Consider the following 22,474-nt stretch of genomic DNA (forward strand, 5'->3'; position numbering starts at 1 on the left):
TAACAAGCATGGTGATGAAGAGAGAGACTGTACTGAGAAGCCCTCTAAGTTTAAGTTCAAAATGAAGTACTGCTTTGGAACATTAAATGTAAATTCTTTTCTGAAGATTGAGAAACAGGAGGAATTGAAAATATTTCTGTAGAAGAATGATATAAATCTTAGCAGTGCAGGAAATGAGATTCTTTGATAAGAATGTAGTTGACCCACAAAATTACAGAATTTATAAAGAGAAACCAGCAGTAAGGATAATAGAAAACATGCTAATGTTTGGAACAGAATTTTATGTAAGCAAAAAAATTGTAGATAGTATAACAGAATTTATGTTGCAATCGGAAAGAATGTGCATGTTAACAATACAGTGCAAGAATAAAAGCTATATACCCTAAAAAATTGCCATGTGCCTATAAATGATGATAACAGAAGAAATCTGGAGAAAGTTAATCAGGTTTAGGGTCTTTTAGAATCTGATATGGACCTTTTTATGATCTGAAATCTCCAACACACCTAAAAACAGTATTCAAATATGCCTCAGCAACTTCAGTGTGTAAGTTGGAAAAGAAAAGAAGTTTAAGAATATTGTGGGTGAATATCCAGTACACATAAGAATGAACAGAAATGGTGAGAGACTGATCAATATGTGTAAAATATTCCAGTTAGAACTGATGTCTACACATTTTTGCAACTTCCAAGAAAAGCCAAAACTTGGAAATCTCCAAATACAAACCTGGGAGAATTTCAACTGAAACACATAGCCATATCTAAAAGGCATATAATGCAAATTATGAATAAAAAAGTGATTGGAAATGGGGAATTTGATTCAGATTGTTATCTCTCCAAGATCAAAATACAATTTTTCGCATCTAAAACAAAAAATACAACCAACAAAGTAATCAGATACAACTCTACTAAACCTAATACTACAATACGAAATATAGAAATGAAATGACCATGTGGCACTGATGGCTAGTAGGCCCCATCTGGGGAAGTTCGGCCACCGAGATGCAAGTCTTATTTCAGTCGATGCCACACTGGGCAACTTGTGCACCAGTGATGATGAGGAAATGATGATGAGGACAACACAACACCCAGCCCATAAGTTGAGAAAATCTCCAATCTGGCTGGGAATTGAACTCAGACCTGCTGCGTGGTAGGCAGACATGTTACCACTCAGCTATGCAGGCGGACAGAAAATATAGAAAAATTTAGAGAAGAAATTGAGACAGCAAAACGAGGTGACTGGCATGAACTCCAGGCACAAATTACTAAAGCAGCAGAGAAAACTTTAGGTCTGGCAAAGAATAAAAAGAAGACATGATGGAATGAAGAGTTTGAAGATGCAGTAGAACAAAGAGCTCAGAAGTGGAGAAAATGAAGATGTTCAAAAAAAGAACAATATTTAGAAGAATTCAGACAATAAAGAAAAGAAACAGTAAAAATAATCTGAAAGATCAAAAGAACCTTTGAAAAAAACTCAGCTTATGGAAATACAAGAAAATTTTACCAAAAGTAATACTAGAAATTTTTACCAAACTTTTAAACATGTACTTAAAGGGTATCAAGTGCCAAGTATTTGTTTCAAAGATGAAAATGGCAGAATAGGATTAAATAACAAAGAAAAATGCAAGGTACTAGCAAATTTTTTTGACAGGCTCTTAAACTGGTCAGCTCCAACAGTTAAATTGGGATTTCCAGCAGTACCACAATATCTGGAAGAAGATTTCCCACTAACAGAGCAAGAAATTCATGAAGCTATCAAATCCATCAAAAACAACAAAGAAAGTGGTGAAAACTCCATTAAAGCATAATTATCAAAATGGTCAGAGCAAGAGATTATAAATTACCTACAGTTTCTTTTTTTGACAACATTTGGAAAATTGAAAAGAGTCCAGAAGGGAAGAAAACAGCATTATTCCACCCGCTACATAAAAAGGGAGACAGACAAAATGTCTACAATTACAGAGGATTGACAATTCTGCCAGTGACATACAAAATATTATCAAAAATTCTCCTGGACAGAGTGGTAGAAACTTTAGACAAACAATTGCGACAATATCAGGGAGGTTTTCAAAAGGTAAGATCCTGCACAGAATGTATTTTTAACCTAAAACCAATACTTCCCCTTAGAATGTTAACAGAAAACCTTTAATAGTATTGTTTATTGATTTCAAAAAAGTGTTTGATTCATTAGACAGAGAGACATTAGATAAACTCATTAGAGTATATGGTGTGAAAGTAAAATTAGCAAACATAATTCATGAAACTCTAACAAAAGTGGTACCTAAATGTAAATAAATGGGAGAACTATCTCAGCCATTTGAAATAGAAACTGCTGTAAGACAAGGGGATGATTTATCGCCTTTACTGTTTAACTGCATCGTAGAAAAAATTGTAAGGGTATGGAATTTGGAGCTAAAGGATCACAAAATTGAATTAAAAAATGTAAAATTCAGGATGGAATAATTACTTGTTTGACAGTACTATTGTTGTGTCTATCTGCGATTCAGCATCTCTGCTACAAAATTGAACCAATAATTCTAAGAAGTAAAACAAATGGAATTAAGGTAAACTGTCTGGGATTTGCAGACGATTTTGCAATTCTTTCAGAAAATCTGACAGACACAGTTAATCAAATAAATCTGGAAGAAATAGCAATTGGAACTAGTCTCAAAATTACAGCTGAAAAAACCAACTTATTGACAAACATAAAAAATGTACCAAAATTTGTAGAAGTAGGTGAAATAGAGTAAGTACATAAATTTGAATATCTTTGAGAAATTATACAAGCCAATGGACTACAAAAATTAGCAGTAGATGTAAGAGTTAACAAAATGGAGAGAGCATATGGTTTGATGAAGAACATTTACAACAAGAAATGTGTATCAAGAAAAACAAAAGTATAACACCATACCAAAGTGCTACAACCAGAATGCTTATATTACTGACACAAATCTTTTCAAGCATAAAATATTAAATTTAGAGAGCTTTCAATGCAGAAGAAATAAGAAATTGGGAGAAGATGGAGGAGTAATGGAAACATAGAAAATAACAAGAAAAAGAAGAGGAATTTAAATTCTTAAATCAGCCTAATTGCTCAGCATGAAAATAATAATAATAATAATAATGTACTTTTTCAGAGACAGAACTAAGAGGCAGGCTAAAATACATTCCCATGCAAATGCAGTTGCAGAAGTGTAACCTGTAGTGAGTTCCAAACCAACTGTAGAATGCTTGCTGCATCCATGACATTTGGTAAGGCACACATACCAATTGGAGAGTACCTCAGGAAGCTAGGTCTTCATGGGTTGGCTACAGATTTGATGAACCTAGGTTTCCTGAACTGGTGACCAGTGAGTGCCACTAGTTCTCTCTAACTGGAAGTTCTGGGAATGCTCTGGCAACCACTGTGAGGTGGCTCTGTGGAACATTGCTCATCACAGGAAGCATGGGTTTTTGCTTGACTGCCCATATTTTGAGCATGATATAAACCTATATAAAATCCTTGAACCTCAATGAATGGTACATGTTAATGTGGTGAATAGATGTTGAGCTGAAACAGCTGGTAGGGGGCAACCACTGGGGAGTTTGTTACACTTAAGTTACATAAAGTTTAGCCACGCAAGTGGAGCTTTTGGTGGACCCTTATTTCCTTAGTTGTTTGTGGGACAAAGTGGCTCATGATTCTTAAACCACAAAATCCCCCAGCAGGTTGAGTAGATCACTGTTTGTATCTACCATCCAGTGACCAAAGAGAACTTAACAGGCTCTTCCTCCAGAGCTCTCAGCAACATATATGACAACATTGAATTGTAATAGGGTACAGCTGTATCAATATTTATGTATAATTATTAAATGGGATGAAGGTACATTTGAAAAAAGTGTCCTTTCTGTATTCTGAAAGCACTAGAGTGTGTTATTACATCACTCAGATGAGTGAAACAGCCTAGAGATGTGATGATATAGTTAGAAAGAAGCACAGCTAAACAAACTTACCAGCTGCTTAAATGTAAGGAGTTATGGGAATTTCTGTTTTGATAGAAAAACATAAGTCACTTAACTCAAACCGGTTATGTATATAAAGATGAAGGAATTGCTATTAAAATGGTCTGATGAGGGGGTAATAGATGCATAAAACATGATTAAATGCTTCAGTGGTGGGCTTCAAAAGACTGATTCATTTATTGTAAACTTTGACTCACAGAATGTGCTGCAATATGTTAAGGCAGGATTCTTCCAATTGAAAGTGTGGCTATATATCTCAAATCCCCTGTGCTGTTTTAAATGACAGTAATATGGTCACACAACCCTAGCATGAAATGGGAATTCAGAATTCTATATCAGTTGTGGTGGCGACCATGCAGAATGGAAATGAAGCTGCAAAATATTCCAGAAGCAAAGAAGGTGCAAGAGATTAAAATAAATAAGCAGGTACCCTACACTGAGGGAAGAAAGTTACACAAGATGACGCAGCAGCCCACGTTCATGACATCCTTTGTGTCAGTAGTTAAGAAACTGTTCACTGTCGAAAGTCGGCATGTCCACACAGATGCAGACCAATAGTGTAACCACAAATACATGCTCCTGTAAATGTAGTTACAAAGCAACCAATACCGTCAAACCAGTGCTAAGTAAAACAGTTATGGTAAGTTTCAGAGACCACCAAAAAGACAGCTATATCATACCAAAGAAAGTCAAAACTATAAAAAAAAGCAGCATGCCAAAATGTCCATCACCATTGAAAAAATAATGCCAGGTGAATAAACAAAAACATAAATGTGCTTTACCACTCGACCCAACAATTCAGAGATTTATAAAAATAAATCCTTCTAGAACTTTTCATTACAACATAGTAGACAGGACAATTTCTGAACTTGTGGAGGGCAACAGTTTTAATCATCTTCCTTAAAATGGAAGGACCAAACTACCCCCATTGGTTGTCAGAGTGTTTCTTGTAACTAGCTCCAAGTTGAATGCCATATCTGTGAGCGTGCCAGGGAATGCGGCATGCTTTGACTGTCTCCAGGTTCGACTAACCTGGGGTTCTTGACATGGAGATTGGTGAACACCCTGTATGTGCTTCAGTGGCTGCCATTCTTGGTTTATCCTCCTGAATCTTGAGGATGGCAGATGCCTCTATAAAAAAGCACTGAAAATTAATATATGCTATGTGGCAATGTGCATAGCTCTTAAGATGGAACAGTCATTATCACCATTGCACTCTTTCCACCATTGAAATATTTGTCTTCAGTGGTGTGACCCTGGTGAGTGCATGGCAAATTTCACTGCATATTTCTTCAGTTTTGTTAACTGATAAAGTGTAGGTGGCTTGTTCCACACTGCATACAATGTCCACAATTAGTAGTGATGGTGAAGTCAGGATGAAGTTTAGTCCTTTCCTGAGCACCAACATTACTGCATCATTGATCACTCTTTGTGTCATCAGGAATCACTTGAAGAAGCAGTGACTCTGCTAAAATATCATGGAGAACTTAAAATGTGACTGAGTGGACATCCACAAATTCTACAAGATCAAACAATATACCTATGATATGCTGTCTGCATAGGAAATGTTGTTGTGTTGTGGCCTCCATCAGGATGAGATTGTTGATGGCCCAACAATACCTTAACAACTCACACTGGAAGGAAGTAAAGTAGTTCTTCCAATTCTAGATCCCAGGTCAGACACCTGTTGACCATGCGTTATAGTATCTTTCCTACACACCCAGTGAGTGCCATGCAGTGATAACTACTGAGGAAGGTGCAAGCCTTCTCTAGTTTCAGGAAGTGTACTAAAACTGCCTCACTCTGTGAATCAGGAATGTCTCCAAACAGTCAAATTTTATTACGAAGAGATAGGAGGATTGCTTACTTTCATGTTACTTTTTAGATTTTTTAACAGGCTTTCCAAGCTTTTCGCTGTTCTTTCATATGCAAGTTGTTATTTACGACAATATGCTCTCCATCCCACTCTGTAAGGGTAAGTTGGATGGTATTGTCAACTGAAAATTACTGAAAAAAGCAGTGAGTCCGACTATCTCCCTACCTGCAAGCCCCTTGAGGTATTTTCCCTGTAAAACAACTCCTCAATTGCAGCTATTAGATGTAGTAGAGTGGCAACTGAATGCAAAGAAAAGAAAAACAATCTGTAGACCATTAGATAGACTAACAAACAGTCTCTTCAGAAAGATGTAATATGATCAAGTCCTTTACAGCAGTTGTTTGCGCAATGATACAGTAGATTTTTCCTGTCAGAGGCTACACTCACCATGGCTTTATAAACTGGCAGAGGAGTCACAAGTTATGTTGGCAAAATCCACTTCAGAGCTTGCCCTAAAGTGCATTCTTGAAAGCGTGAAGTTAATACAAAATGAATCCACTCATCATGCAGTAGTATAAGTTGGCATTTCGTGAGAAACAGTTTATAATGTGTACAGTGCTTCAGCTACTCGACCAAATTTAGAGTCTGAAATCAGGTGGGGAGTAGATTTAATTCCTAAGTCCCCCATCTAGCTTGATAAAAAAATCACACACAACAGAGTTTCTGAGGCAGAGTGCAAACAAACACCCGTGATAGCATCCTTGTACTGTCAAGACTCTTCCCTGGACAGTAAAGTGAGCAGATTTTGTCAGATGGAGCAGACAGCAGATGGGACATCCACCTTCAATTCACTAGTGGCTGCTTTCAGCTGAAGCAAAATGTGCTCCATCCAACTAACTAAATTACACTTAGCATTTCCATTGTAGTCTGTGCTGTAGCTTGATAGTCTTTTAACATTTGGTGGTCTTTTCAACCTAGTCTACAAAACATGATATAGTCAGATGTGAGCTCTGAAAGAACTCGTTGTGACTTAATTTGGTAGTAACTGTACATTGCTTAGAAACCATACTTCCTCATGAATTTCGATAACATACAACATATCAAAATATCTATTCTGAGGTTTTACAATATTTACTGAAATCATTAATTTCAGAATAACACAATCCGATTGAAAGTTATTTCGACATAGGTACACGGAATGCTTTCTTTATATAAAATACACATTACTGTTTACTTACAGCTCTCTATCTCCATTCCTTACTGGACATGACACATCAAAAAGATGTATGTTAAATTTTGAAACAGCTTTACAGAATGTGCTTTCATGGTGCACTCTATGCACTGACTATGTATTTACAGCATGTAAATCATCCAACAATTCCAAAATTAATGCACAACAGACTGTGACATCACAACTACACTCTCAGCACAGAATGCTGTGTGTCAAAAACTATTGTCAGATGGGAGAAAACCTCATTTGCTTTCCCACATGCTGTACTTATTTCACACTTGGCATGAGATAATGCACAATCCTGTTCCCATATAAATAAAAGGGGCAGTTACATTTCTTGGAGCTGTTGAAAAGGAAATTCCAACTGCCCCTCTCCCTTAATACCTGATGGTGATTTAAAGTTGGGTCCTGGTTTTCAGTTGCAGTGATTGAGCTGAGGTACTGAACTTTGCCATTGCATACACAATGTCTCCAGGACTGGAGACACCCCAGCTTTGGTACAACAGTTATTGATATAACAACAGTTATTTGCTTCAGTACACCAGTTATTGGTATAACAACAGTTATATACCAAATATCCTGTTGTGGCTTCCCATACCTTAGGAGAACTGGTGTAACAGAGTACTGAGTTCAGAAATAGTTGTCATCCCTTTTCTTGCACTATTTCATTGATCTAAATCTCCTTTCTCTAATGACCTGAAAGGCTGTGATGTTCTCAGCAGATGGCTGGTGTTTGAACCACAACAAAGCCATGCACATGATCCTAATTGCTGAGTGGCACATGTCTCATCATGGAATCTACTGAGTGAAGTGGCACAATGGTTAGCACACTGGACTGACATTCAGGACGACGACGGTTTGGAACCCACATCCGGCTATCCTGATTTAGGTTTTGTGTGATTTCTCTGAATCATTTCTGGCAAATGCCTGGATGATTCCTTTGAAAGGGCATGACCAACTTCCTTCCCCATCCTTCCCTAACCCGAAGAGACCGATGACCTCTCTGTTAGGTCCACTCCCCCAAATCAACCAACCAACCATGGAATGTGTTGCCTTTGAAGTCAGGACTTTGGGATAGATACATCACTTGCTTGATGGCGTAAGCTTTTAATGTGGTCCACCAATTTCTGGATGCTGTATCACGGTTCAAAAGCAGCCACTTGGCTGTACAGCATCCAGCTTCCTCTGCTGAGGATCCAGGGTGGTGGTTACCTTTCAGGAACTGCTCAATCTGATAGATGGCTCCAGATGTGGAATTGGTCATTACTCGACTGAAAGTACTCGGTAGTGAAGCCACTTTATAAAAAGGGAGATAGGGATAATGTTGACAATTATAGACCTATTTCTATGCCATCAGTGTTTGCTAAAGTTATCAAGAGGGTTGTATATACAAGGTTACTGCAGCATTTAAATTCACATAATTTGCTGTCAAATGTACAGTTTGGTTTTAGAAATGGCTTAACAACTGAAAATGCTATAGTCTCTTTTCTCTGTGAGGTTTTGGATGGATTAAATAAAAGGTTACGAACGTTAGGTGTTTTCTTTGATTTACCGAAGGCTTTTGACTGTGTTGACCACAAAATATTACTGCAGAAGTTGGAACATTATGGAGTAAGGGGAGTAGCTTACAATTGGTTCGCCTCCTACTTTAAGAACAGAAAGCAGAAGGTAATCCTCCGCAATATTGAGAGTGGTAATGATGTTCAGTCCCAATGGGGCACTGTTAAATGGGGCGTTCCCCAAGGGTCGGTGCTGGGGCCACTGCTGTTTCTTATTTATATAAATGATATGCCTTCTAGTATTACAGGTGATTCAAAAATATTTCTGTTTGCTGATGACACCACCTAGGTAGTGAAGGATCTTGTGTGTAATATTGAAACATTATCAAATAATGTAGTTCATGATATAAGTTCGTGGCTTGTGGAAAATAATTTGATGCTAAATCACAGTAAGACTTAGTTTTTACAGTTTCTAACTCACAATTCAACAAGCACTGACATTTTAATCAGACAGAATGGGCATGTTATAAGCGAGACAGAACAGTTCAAGTTCCTAGGCGTACAGATAGATAGTAAGCTGTTGTGGAAAGCCCATGTTCAGGATCTTGTTCAGAAATTAAATGCCGCTTTATTTACCATTAGAACAGTATCTGAAATAAGTGACATTTCAACACGAAAAGTAGTATACTTCGCATATTTTCATACGCTTATGGCCGGCCGAAGTGGCCGAGCGGTTAAAGGCACTACAGTCTGGAACCGCACGACTGCGACGGTCGCAGGTTCGAATCCTGCCTCGGGCATGGGTGTGTATGATGTCCTTAGGTTAGTTAGGTTTAAGTAGTTCTAAGTTCTACGGGACTTATGACCACAGCAGTTGAGTCCCATAGTGCTCAGAGCCATTTGAACCATACGCTTATGTCATATGGTATTATTTTTTGGGGTAATTCTTCTGATTCAAAAAGGGTATTTTTGGCTCAAAAACGGGCTGTTCGAGCTATGTATGGTGTAAGTTCGAAAACCTCTTGTCGACCCCTATTCAATAGTCTGGGAATTTTGACATTGCCCTCACATTATGTATTTTCTTTAATGTCGTTTGTTGTTAGCAATATTAGCTTATTCCCAAGAGTTAGCAGCTTTCACTCAGCTAATACTAGACAGAAATCAAATCTGCATGTGGAATGCACTTCCTTGACTCTTGTGCAGAAAGGAGTACAGTATTCTGCTGCATTCATTTTCAATAAGCTACCACAAGAACTCAAAAATCTTAGCAGTAGCCCAAACTCTTTTAAGTCTAAACTGAAGAGTTTCCTCATGGCTCACTCCTTCTATTCTGTCGAGGAGCTCCTGGAAGAGCTAAAAAATTAAGCAAATTCCAGTGTTACATTCTTGATTTTCTTTATTTAAACTAACGACTTGTCGCCTGAATATGTTTCTTATATTTCATTTTATCTGTTTCTACAATCGTGTTATAATTTCATGTATTGACTCGTTCCATGACCATGGAGACTTCTCCTAAATGTGGTCCCATGGAACAATAAATAAATAAATAAATAAATAAATAAAAAATAAAAAGTCATTGACCACATCCCACTGAGCAATGCCTGTGATGTCAGCAAAGTAGAATGACACCACTAAACTGCTGAATTGTGTGCTACTAGGCCTAGTTGACATCATGCCCATGGCGTATATTTGCATTAAAATTTCTTACATGTAGGAGTAGTTAGGGTAGATGTGAAATCAGGTGAGAGAGTGCATTTCCAAACAGAGCTCCATTGAGTGGTAAATAAATGTTACTTAATTTAACCTTACTTGGAATGTGCACTTTTATAGCAACTGCCAGAATAACTGTTCCAAGGCCGATGGGAGTGGAATGTTGTGTCACCACATTGACGGATACTTCACCTATAGCTCCATCACTGCTGAAGTCACCTTTTTGGTGGAGGCTGTGTCTTCCGACCACAGGGGCATCAGTCTTTCCTGTGCTAACAGTTTCAGCTTCTCCACATATCTTCTGAACCTGTTCATGTTCAGCTTTGGTACAGAAACTATTTGTCAATGAGGTTTTTGTCTCCCCTGTTCTCTTCTGCTTCTTGGAGAACCCATTTCAGAAGGGGAATAGCTGGGAGGACATGAGCGTTCACTCAAGGAGACCCCAGTATGAATGAGTAAGTTCTGATGTATCTTATGGTTTGCTTGTATTGATTCAGGTTTCTAGAGGTTTTAAGTCACTTTGTTTTCTTCTTCTGATCTGATGATGTCATTGTAGGTTGAGGCAGACTGTTATTTCAGCGATTTCCCATCCAGTGCTATTTATACTTCAAGCGCCAGAAACTGGAGCTAATTCAGAGGTGGCAGCAGGGTGAAAGACCACCACATTGAACAGGTATTATGTTGAAAAATGGGTTTTGTACCCAAAAGAGCGGGGAATAATATGGTTATTGGAATCCGAAATCAAACCAACCTGCTTCCAGAAAAGAAATATTGTATTAGGTATTGAATGCCCTTGTACTTGAAATATCTTCCACACCCACATTTTGGGAGGGTTGAGCTATAAAAGCTAGAACAGATTCCATTTACTTGAAATCTGAAAATCATTTTCAGGCTCTGTCTTCAGTGCTTGCAGGTTAGTTGAATACTTCTTTGCAGCTTCTTGATCCAGTGATGTTTGTTGATCCAACAGTTCTGATCAAATTTGAGGAAAGTAACTATGAAACTTCCTGGCAGATTAAAACTGTGTGCCCGACCGAGACTCGAACTCGGGACCTTTGCCTTTCACGGGCAAGTGCTCTACCATCTGAGCTACCGAAGCACGACTCACGTCCGGTACTCACGGCTTTACTTCTGCCAGTATCTCGTCTCCTACCTTCTAAACTTTACACATGCTCTACTGCGAACCTTGCAGAACTAGCACTCCTGAAAGACAGGATAATGCGGAGACATGGCTTAGCCACAGCCTGGGGGATGTTTCCAGAATGAGATTTTCACTCTGCAGCGGAATGTGCGCTGATATGAAACTTCCTGGCAGATTAAAACTGTGTGCCCGACCGAGACTCGAACTCGGGACTTTTGCCTTTCGTGGGCAAGTGCTCTACCATCTGAGCTACCAAAGCACGAGTCACATCCGGTACTCACAGCTTTACTTCTGCTAGTATCTCGTCTCTTACCTTCCAAACTTTACAGAAGCTCTCCTGCGAACCTTGCAGAACTAGCGCTCCTGAAAGACAGGATAATGCAGAGACATGGCTTAGGCACAGCCTGGGGGATGTTTCCAGAATGAAATTTTCACTCTGCAGCGGAGTGTGCGCTGATATGAAACTTCCTGGCAGATTAAAACTGTGTGCCCGACCGAGACTCGAGCTCGGGACCTTTGCCTTTCGCGAGCAAGTGCTCTACCATCTGAGCTACCGAAGCACAACTCACGTCTGGTACTCACAGGCGAGCTTCTGTAAAGTTTGGAAGGTAGGAGACGAGATACTGGCAGAAGTAAAGCTGTGAGTACCGGATGTGAGTCGTGCTTCGGTAGCTCGGATGGTAGAGCACTTGCCCGTGAAAGGCAAAGATCCCGAGTTCGAGTCTCGGTCGGGCACACAGTTTTAATCTGGCAGGAAGTTTCAGATCAGTGCACACTCCACTGCAGAGTGAAAATCTCATTCTGGAAACATCCCCCAGGCTGTGGCTAAGCCATGTCTCCGCATTATCCTTTCTTTCAGGAGTGCTTGATCTGCAAGGTTTGCAGGAGAGCTTCTGTAAAGTTTGGAAGGTAGGAGACGAGATAGTGGCAGAAGTAAAGCTGTGAGTGCCGGACGTGAGTCATGCTTTGGTAGCTCAGACGGTAGAGCACTTGCCCACGAAAGGCAAAGGTCCCAAGTCCGAGTCTCGGTCGGGCACACAGTTTTAATCTGCCAGGAAGCTTCATATCAGCGCACACTCCGCTGCAGAGTGGAAATCTCATTTTTGAGGAAAGTGTTTCACATTTTTATTTTCTGTAACTATGCTATCAAAATGTCAAGTTTTCACATGAAACATTTAATAGAAGACATAAAGAGTTATGTCTGTTGGTTTTTTCCTTGGAATTCTTCATTTTACTCATTTAGTTTAACTGTTATATCAGTTACAGGGGTCAGAACCAACAACCAACTCAGATCATCCAGTAGTGAGTAATCTTCCTCTCTTTCAGACACAAAAGATTTTATCATTGACAGAAGTTCTTTAAATCTGTTTAGAAGCATACCTGTACTCATCCATCGAACTTCAGTGTGGATTAGCTGTTCAATTCTTGTAACAGTGCTGTAAGATTTTTTTCTCTGCAGTGATTGTGAGTGAATTGAAGTCACAATTTTTTTGAGAGTAATCATAACATGTGCCATTTTCAAAATATTTCCATAAAGTGCTTTCTGATGAGTACAAAGATACTTAAAGAAAGACAGGAAAGATTTGTTGTTTGCACACAAGGTAACAAAACCTTTGTGTTGCCTATCATGCAAGGCACTCCATCAGTAGGAATAGATGCAAGTTTCTGAATTGGTAAATCATATTCAGAAATGAAGAATTTGAATGCAATGTAAACATCTTCTGTTTGTGTGATATATTTCAAGGTCAAAATTGTATGCAAGTATGCTTTTACATTGAAATCTGAAAAATTCAGTCTTACAAAAATCGTAACTTAAAGTGTATGGATTCCATCTATTGGCTACTCCAATGGGAAACGCAAGCAGGATTGCAAATCTGCTATCAGTTGACCTTTTATATTTTCTACCACTAATTCCACTTTCATTGTTATAGTAGCTCTTGACAGAGGCATGTCTCAAATGGCTGATGTTTCCTCTGACTTGTTGTTAAATGTGGAAAACAAGGACCCAAGAAAGCACTGCATAACTACCATGCCATTGTTAAAATTATTTTGCATATTTGATCAGTATTTCTGATACATGAAATGATGCTATGTTTGATTAAATACTCTTTGCAGGCTTTACAAAATACTACTTTGCTTTTAAGACTAGAAAGTTTCTTCTTTCTCAGCTCACTGTTGACAGCTGCTTCTTCTTCTAAATCTTTGTGAACTGTTCCTGAATGAGGTTCCATACTCACTTCTTAGGTATTAAGTTAGAGCTACATATCAAATGTGTACACCTATCTTTATGCATTGTAACAAAAAAACTGTTCTTGCCACTCACCACGGAAGTGGTATATTTTTCTGTGTTAAGCTGCACTCACTTTCACAAACACATTACTGAGTGAGTACTATAACTTGACACATAGACTTCCTAGTTCTGATTGGTAGCACTCAGCAGCAGTTGGGAGGCTTTGTGCCGTAATGGTTTGGGGATGATTGTTGCCAACAATATAGGATACTGATTGTAGGTGTTGACTGCATCCTTGCTGAGCTGTTCTGTCACTGTGGTGTGTACTATTGTGCTGTTTTGATCATGATTGTTTTGAAAATAAGTGATGAGACAATTGTTTGACTTGTGAATACAAACAGCAATCTCAGTTTTGATAACACAAAGTATTTAACTGGTCGTTACCTCTGTCATGCACATTTTTATTTTATGGAAGCTCGAAAACAGAGATGTATGTTGGCTTCTAGAGGTGGAGCTTGTTCCCCTGGCCCTCTCCTCCTCTCCCTGCTTATTGTTAGAATATTTTGTTATAGTAATCATAACAAACTAGAAATTAATGTCATTGTTTTTGCAGTATCTGTCATTTTTGTATTATAAATGATTTTTTACTAGGTTTTGCTTACTAAGTATAAAATGCATACAATAATGCTGAGTAAAGTCATGTGCACTATGATAAGTGTCTTTCGAACTTGAGTATTCTTTGTATGTTTCAGTAAGATGAATACTCCTGCTGATGACTGGATAGACCCATTAGATTTGGAAGGTCACAGGAACTTGCAGAAGACTCTAATGTATGTATTATGTGATGCTACTGACCTATATTAGTGTGTGGAGGCATTTTTCAAGGCTGTGTTAATGTGATCATTTAGTTCAAATATGATAAACATAGAAATTTTGTGACCAAAATGCAGACACATCACAAAAACATTTTAGAGAATTTTTTCCAAGGGAAGCCAATAAAAGATAGAAATGCCCCACCTCACTTAAGTAGCACCATTCAGAGACTGTTACAAATGCTCGTACCTAAACTTGTAATGAAATACAATCTAGTAGGTAAGAGGAATATAGAGTGACCACATAGGAGGTAGATAGAATTGTGAAGTCAAAACAGCAGCTGTGTAGTCCCTGAAACACAGAAGAAGAAGAAGAAAAACAAGAAGGATCAGTTTCTTTATAGTGAATGATGAATGTTTAACACAGATTAATGTAATGTTTGGCTTACCCCATAGAAGTGTGATGGAATCGTTAATGCTCTCAGTATCCATAAATGATTTGTCTTACAAGGCCATTAGCACACACATATTGTTCACCATGATGATGTTTACTTGAAAGTAATATTGCTGCATGACTGTGAGGATATACCAAACTACTTGGACAGCATTTTCAGCAGGTTTAGGTCACCTCAGATTCATACAAACGAATGGTTATGCAAATAACAAGAAAAAACATGATGTTTCAGGCTATAGCATTAATCATAATTTTATCCAGCATTTCATGTAACTTAAAAACCTCAGGTCATACCGAAGAAAATTAAACAATCACATCAGTACCAGAGAAAGTATAAGTAAGAAACACATGTGTTAAGGAGAAAAGTGGGTTGCAGATTTTGGGAAGTTCAGCGCATGTGCTAAGGAAACTGCACTTAAGATTACTGACAAATATTCTAGCATGCTATTTCAATGTCAAGGGTATTTATTAAATTGACCTGATACAAGATGTGGAAAGAAATCATAAATGCTGTGTACCATATTGACATGACTATACAAAAGTGTGACAAAATGTTTACGAAATATAAGTGAGAAATGCTCAAATAAATGTTGATTAAATATGAAAAGTTTTTACTTTGTGATGGACTAGGGGCTGAATCCAGTTCATTAACATCTGAGTGTGCTATCTTAGCACGTCTAATGGACTGACTCAAACATTTAGTTAGACATGGGCTTCTGTCGATTTCTTTCAAACTTGTCAAGATGATGTGGCATGACATCTCTACAAGAAAGGGTACAACAGGGTGTTTTGGTTTGTCCACTGTCTCATGGTTACAGCTGAGACTGAATTCTCTTATCATATGCCCCAAAATACCATAATGATTCATTAACCAGCACAGATCTTTGAAGCTTAAGCAGGATAGCAAATGCGCTAAGGGGTATACTCGTAGGAATTAGTCGTTACTACGCTATATAAGGCATGTGGTTCAAACATGGCTCCCACTGTTCCATGAATCTGTAGTAGCTGGGATGCGTGGGTCTGACTGCTGACCTGTGTTTGGTTCCATCTCTGTACTGAAGTATGTGGACTTGTAGGTATTAAATGCGAATGTGCTGACAGTGGCTGTGAGTTACGGAGTCTCTTTGGCAATACATGGAGCCACAGTGTGAACCTCCTTTAGGAGTCAGTGGAAACACAAATGAAAATATCGATGAAGAGCACAACCCAAAGTGAGGGGAAATGGCAAAGAGAACGGTACCTCCCCCATGATAGACACTGGTTCTAAGGAAAATACTAGGATACCACCACAGTAGGGAAAAATGTAACCAAGAAGGACATGTTAATGTCTCCCTCACAAAGAATTGCTAAGATTTAAAAAAAAAAAATCAAAACAGCAACTAGAAAGGACACAAAAAGGGACAGAAGAGATAGATGTGTTAAAGGAAAGCAACAAATCATTGAAGCAGAAGTCATTTCAAGACAAGGAACAGATAGGTATGCTGAAAATGCCATGTTGTGAAGCCCAGCATCTCAGAGAAGAAAATGAAAAGTTGCATGTGAATGATGTAAAGACAAACTGTGTCATTTGCAGCTGGGGTGGCTGTGGGGGGAGGGGGGGTCATGTCAGGGAAACATAGGATGGTTCAAAAATAGCAAATATCAAGGCCAAACAAGCCATGATGCTATTTGTTAATGGGAATAAAAAAAACCTATAAAGGATACACTTACCAAAGTGATAATTCTTTGACAAGATAAAGACAGTTAGGTTACCAGCACACATTGTGATTATGGAGACATACTCAAAGGAAGACTGCCAGAGAATCATGTAAATAAATAGCATGTTTGAAAGAAATTTGTTGTGAAGAATTGAAAAGGAGGTGTCCCCTAATGGCAATTTACAATGTGCCAATGACTTCCTGGAGGAAATGTATGAGCTCAATTTGAGTGACATCCTTTCTAGCAAGGATGACCAAAATGAAGATAGATTGAGATTCAAGACAGGTCCAAGGGACAGAGGAGTGGAAAATAACATTATTGCGATAAGCCCAAGGGTGCAAAGCCAGCTCCTTAATCAAGAATGGGTCTCCATAAACTTCCATGCACTAAGTATACAGAACTTTGTGTCAGTAACAAAGTGCTTCAATTGTTGTGACTTTTGGCATTCCTTAAAACTCTGTAGGCTACACAAACAGGAGTGCTCTGTCTATGATGAATTAGGACACAAACAGAAGGATTTTCAAAACATGGATGCCCTGTGTGCCCTGCAAAATACAAAACCATGAATGCAAAGGTAAAAAGGGCTTCCAAACATATGAACAGCATTATCAAAGTTAGGTATCTCAAACAGACTATGGACTAGATGATGCAGAATGCGGATGACATTCCAAACAAGTTTAGTCTTTAGCTTTTGCCACTATAAAATGTCACCACATCCGAGGAACAACAGAACGATTCACATTAAGCAATCGGACCACATCAGGTTGCGACTGCCCTGTTCCCATTCTTCCTATGGCCTTCCACCACAAAGTTTCTTGTAGGTGTCTTCTTTGTGTCATACTGCACCGTCTGTGACTGTATACACAGCAACTGTGGATGTGGGACTACCCAGCAAACACTATCCTGTTTGATAGGTGCCCTGACATCATCACTGACACGGTTGTCCATTGACTGGAATGCCATCCTCCATGCAGAACATGATTGTACTGATGTCTGTTGACAGTTTGTATGATTATATCATGGATTAGACACAGAATGGGGAAATAGTGATTTGTTGCCTACGTTTGGTCACCAGTGTAGTTCATAACTATATGAAATGGAGATAGATTTCTACCAACCACATAAAGGAGGCATTGGTTCATTTCTTGACTGACCACAGCCCATTCCCTGTATATCTGCATCACGTCCACCTTCATCAAGACAGCAAGTGCTCATGTGAGGAGAGAGGCTCCCCCAAGCACATCATCTTGCACTGTTGACAGTTGCGATATGAATATAATGACATCTAAGAAATTCTGTGTGTTGCTGACAGATGTGCTGAACTGAGCAGCACAGCTGACACAGTACTGGATCAGTTCCAAAATGAGTAGAGATTGCTATGACCGTACAGGAGTTTTATAAGTATACATCTGTAATTCGTAAAAACTGTGCCATATGAGCTGAACTTTGGGCAAACAATGTACTAACTGTGTAGACTTGTAAAACAAATCGGGGACTGATGACCTCAGATGTTAAGTCCCATAGTGCTCAGAGCCATTTGAACCATTTGTAAAACAGATCACAAAGTAGAAAACTGTTTGGTTATTAAATTAACATATTTTGGAAGGCAGTACCATCTGAATATAGGACAGGGTTATAAGCCCAATTACAATTTTGTAATCTCAACAGCATGTTGAGGCAAAATACACTCCTGGAAATTGAAATAAGAACACCGTGAATTCATTGTCCCAGGAAGGGGAAACTTTATTGACACATTCCTGGGGTCAGATACATCACATGATCACACTGACAGAACCACAGGCACATAGACACAGGCAACAGAGCATGCACAATGTCGGCACTAGTACAGTGTATATCCACCTTTCGCAGCAATGCAGGCTGCTATTCTCCCATGGAGACGATCGTAGAGATGGTGGATGTAGTCCTGTGGAACGGCTTGCCATGCCATTTCCACCTGGCGCCTCAGTTGGACCAGCGTTCGTGCTGGACGTGCAGACCGCGTGAGACGACGCTTCATCCAGTCCCAAACATGCTCAATGGGGGACAGATCCGGAGATCTTGCTGGCCAGGGTAGTTGACTTACACCTTCTAGAGCACGTTGGGTGGCACGGGATACATGTGGACGTGCATTGTCCTGTTGGAACAGCAAGTTCCCTTGCCGGTCTAGGAATGGTAGAACGATGGGTTCGATGACGGTTTGGATGTACCGTGCACTATTCAGTGTCCCCTCGACGATCACCAGTGGTGTACGGCCAGTTTAGGAGATCGCTCCCCACACCATGATGCCGGGTGTTGGCCCTATGTGCCTCGGTCGTATGCAGTCCTGATTGTGGCGCTCACCTGCACGGCGCCAAACATGCATACGACTATCATTGGCACCAAGGCAGAAGCGACTCTCATCGCTGAAGACGACACGTCTCCATTCGTCCCTCCATTCACGCCTGTCGCGACACCACTGGAGGCGGGCTGCACGGTGTTGGGGCGTGAGCGGAAGACGGCCTAACGGTGTGCGGGACCGTAGCCCAGCTTCATGGAGACGGTTGCGAATGGTCCTCGCCGATACCCCAGGAGCAACAGTGTCCCTAATTTGCTGGGAAGTGGCGGTGCGGTCCCCTACGGCACTGCGTAGGATCCTACGGTCTTGGCGTGCATCCGTGCGTCGCTGCGGTCCGGTCCGAGGTCGACGGGCACGTGCACCTTCCGCCGACCACTGGCGACAACATCGATGTACTGTGGAGACCTCACGCCCAACGTGTTGAGCAATTCGGCGGTACGTCCACCCGGCCTCCCGCGTGCCCACTATACACCCTCGCTCAAAGTCCGTCAACTGCACATACGGTTCACGTCCACGCTGTCGCGGCATGCTACCAGTGTTAAAGACTGCGATGGAGCTCCGTATGCCACGGCAAACTGGCTGACACTGACGGCGGCGGTGCACAAATGCTGCGCAGCTAGCGCCATTCGACGGCCAACACCGCGGTTCCTGGTGTGTCCGCTGTGCCGTGCGTGTGATCATTGCTTGTACAGCCCTCTCGCAGTGTCCGGAGCAAGTATGGTGGGTCTGACACACCGGTGTCAATGTGTTCTTTTTTCCATTTCCAGGAGTGTATATTTAACACTAAAATTTTGTGTGGCTATTGTGTAGATACAGTAGCTGAGTACCCAGTATTGCCTGATCAAGTATTTATCCCAGCCTTCTAGTAGCCCATCTCCTCCTTCCTGTCCTCAGCTCATGGTCTAGTGGCCAGCATTGCTGCCTCTGGATCATGGGGTCTCGGGTTAGATTCCAGGCTGTGTTGGGGATTTTCTCAGCCCAGGGATTGGATGTTTGTGTTGTTCTCACCATTTCATCATTATCATCATTTATGACAGTGGCTAGATTGGATCGTGTAAAAATTGGACTGCGAAAAAATTGGGACTTTGTACGGCACTGATGACCGCGCAGTTGACCACCCCACAAACCAAACATCATCACCTCCTCCTCCTCACTCTCTCTGTCCATCTCCTTCTACCCTTCTCTCTCAGTTCTTCTTGTCCCTCTCTCTGTCCATCTCCTCCTCTGCTTATCTCTGTCCAACTCCTCCTCCACCTATCTCTGTCCCTCTCGTACTCCCCTCTCTCTATTCATTTTCTCCTCCCCCTCTCTCTGACCATCTCCACCCCTGTATCTGTGCCCATCTCCTCCTTCCCTTCTGTGTCTCTTCATATCTTCCTCCTCCACCCATCTCTGCCCATCACTTCCACCCCAATAAGAGGTTGATGGCTCTTATCCCACAGTATTTCTTTCCAGATAGTAAGTTACATGTGTACCAAGTTTGACCGAAATTGATCTAGGGTAACGTATTTCACACATTTGTGTACATGTGTTTCACCTATATCTCTAGTGAATTTTGTTTTCACACAGCTCAATTTTTATGAGATCTTATCCTTTCAGCTATGTGTTGTGCATTTATATAATTTTGCAGGTACATTTAGCAGCATATGTGGATACTGTCTGTGAAATGAACTGAGAATAGAGTTAGTAGTAAAGAAGTAATAAATTAAAATGTCATGCATGATGCAGCAGTTTTTCAGTGCCAATGAATATCATGTCTCACCTGTTGTCAGCCTCACCACAGCTTTTCAGTTAATAATGTGCGCTCACTGCATCTTCTGCAAAGTGAGCCTGTAGACAGTGAGACTGCTAGTTTGCATTGTTCAACTTCCCAAATCATTCCTCAGGGGAATGTTAAAGAACATTATATGCCATGAGACTTGTCTACATGCACCATAGGAAGAATCTTTGAGACTCTTATCTATTCTAAGAACTTATACCTCCTGAAGAAATGATTTATGACTTTTTAGCAGTGCTTGATGGTAATTCTTCACTATTGTTATGTCATGTTTTTGAGACATGCTGCTTGGTGGTAAATGGCTTCATATCTTCCTCAGGCAACTGCTCCCCCATATAAAGCAACTTGTGAGACAGAGAAGCCCAGAAAGGAAGGTGCCAAAATGAATTGTCAAGACAGGAGTTCCTAAACTCAATCAAAGAATAAATTGCACTAAAGAAAGGGAAGCTATCAGAAGGATCTTCAACAAAGAATCCAGGTCACCTATATCAGCTGCAGTGATAGCAATGGTGGAACCTTATGTTAGTGTAAATGCTGCAGCTATCGCAGATCTAGGTTTTATATGCTGTAAAGAGATCATATACATGGGTGGTTGCTATTTTATTTACAGCTATGAAGTAAAGAACAACTTTCATTTCCTCAAGAGTGAGCTGGAATCAGTTCTGTCCCAAGCTCCACACACTGCTCCTGATAGTGATCATATTCAGTACTGCATGTTGCTACATCTTAATAACTAGTGAGAGGAAATCCTCCGCATAACTTTCAATCAAATTTGCCAGATAGGTATGCTCATACCCACAAAGTGCCCTTCAGTCTGTTCAGTTACTGTACCTGGCAGGTGGCAGTGTACAAACCCTCCAGGACTTACTTTTTCACCTACTGAGTCAAGGAAAGAAGTATCATTCTACTGGGTATCAGTGTATGTGAGAATTCATGGAAATGGCACTGCAAATCAATCAGATAAGCGTGCTTCCACAGGACATATTGTGGCAAAATTTCTCGTCACTTTACATGCTATCTCCTTGCTGTTAAGGCACAGGATCATGTATCAGGAAGAATAGGAAAAGCTGGATGTACAGAACAAGAAGCTGTAGTTGGTCAAGCCAATTCATTGAGGTGAGAGGAAATAAAGGTAATGTGCCTCTGGGTAGCCTATAGCCCTATCACACAGGTTTCTCCTTCAGCGAGAAGGTCCATCACAGTTCACCATTTGTGGTGTATGATCCTCTGTATGCCACATTTTAATTGAACGTGTTTTGTATCATGACAAGAATGCAGAAACCAGTTTGTAAGCTAATCTGCCCTCTGTTTTCAAGTATGGCAAAACATGTATTGAATGTGTTTTATGACATCTGACTTACTTGAATTGTTAGTTACAAGATTTTAGAGTCTCTCTGGATTTCCCCTCAACATTCTGAATTAATTGTTTTGCTTGCCTATTTGTATTTTAACATTTGCCTACTTTTAAAACAAATGTGTAGTTACAGTATTGGATTTTGTGTGAAAGAGTGTTGAATGTTTGCTTGTGTGGGAGTGTGTCTGATTTTGATGAATAATTTTTTGGCTTCAGTTTTAAAGTTTTAATTATTTTATTGTTGTTGCTGTTGTGGTGGTGTTCAGTCCGAAGATAAGTTTGAGGCAGCTGTGCTACTCTATTCTGTGCAAGCCTCTACATCTCTGAATAACTACTGCAATTTACATCCTTCTGAATCTGCTTACTGTATTCATCTCTTAATCTCCCTCTACAATCGTTACCCCTCACACTTCCCTCC

At 40.1% G+C, this 22,474-nt stretch overlaps 1 protein-coding gene across 2 annotated transcripts in view; it reads left to right on the plus strand.

The window, feature by feature from the left end:
* LOC124555225 overlaps positions 1-22,474 on the plus strand; it is a 143,172-nt gene that overhangs the window by 46,998 nt on the left and 73,700 nt on the right. For both annotated transcript variants that reach the window (XM_047129080.1, XM_047129079.1), the window contains one exon: positions 14,379-14,456. In XM_047129080.1, coding sequence (XP_046985036.1) covers positions 14,379-14,456 — 78 coding nt within the window. The remainder of the gene's footprint in view (positions 1-14,378; positions 14,457-22,474) is intronic.

Source organism: Schistocerca americana, chromosome X, assembly GCF_021461395.2.
Source record: "Schistocerca americana isolate TAMUIC-IGC-003095 chromosome X, iqSchAmer2.1, whole genome shotgun sequence".
Taxonomy (NCBI): Eukaryota; Metazoa; Arthropoda; class Insecta; order Orthoptera; family Acrididae; genus Schistocerca; species Schistocerca americana.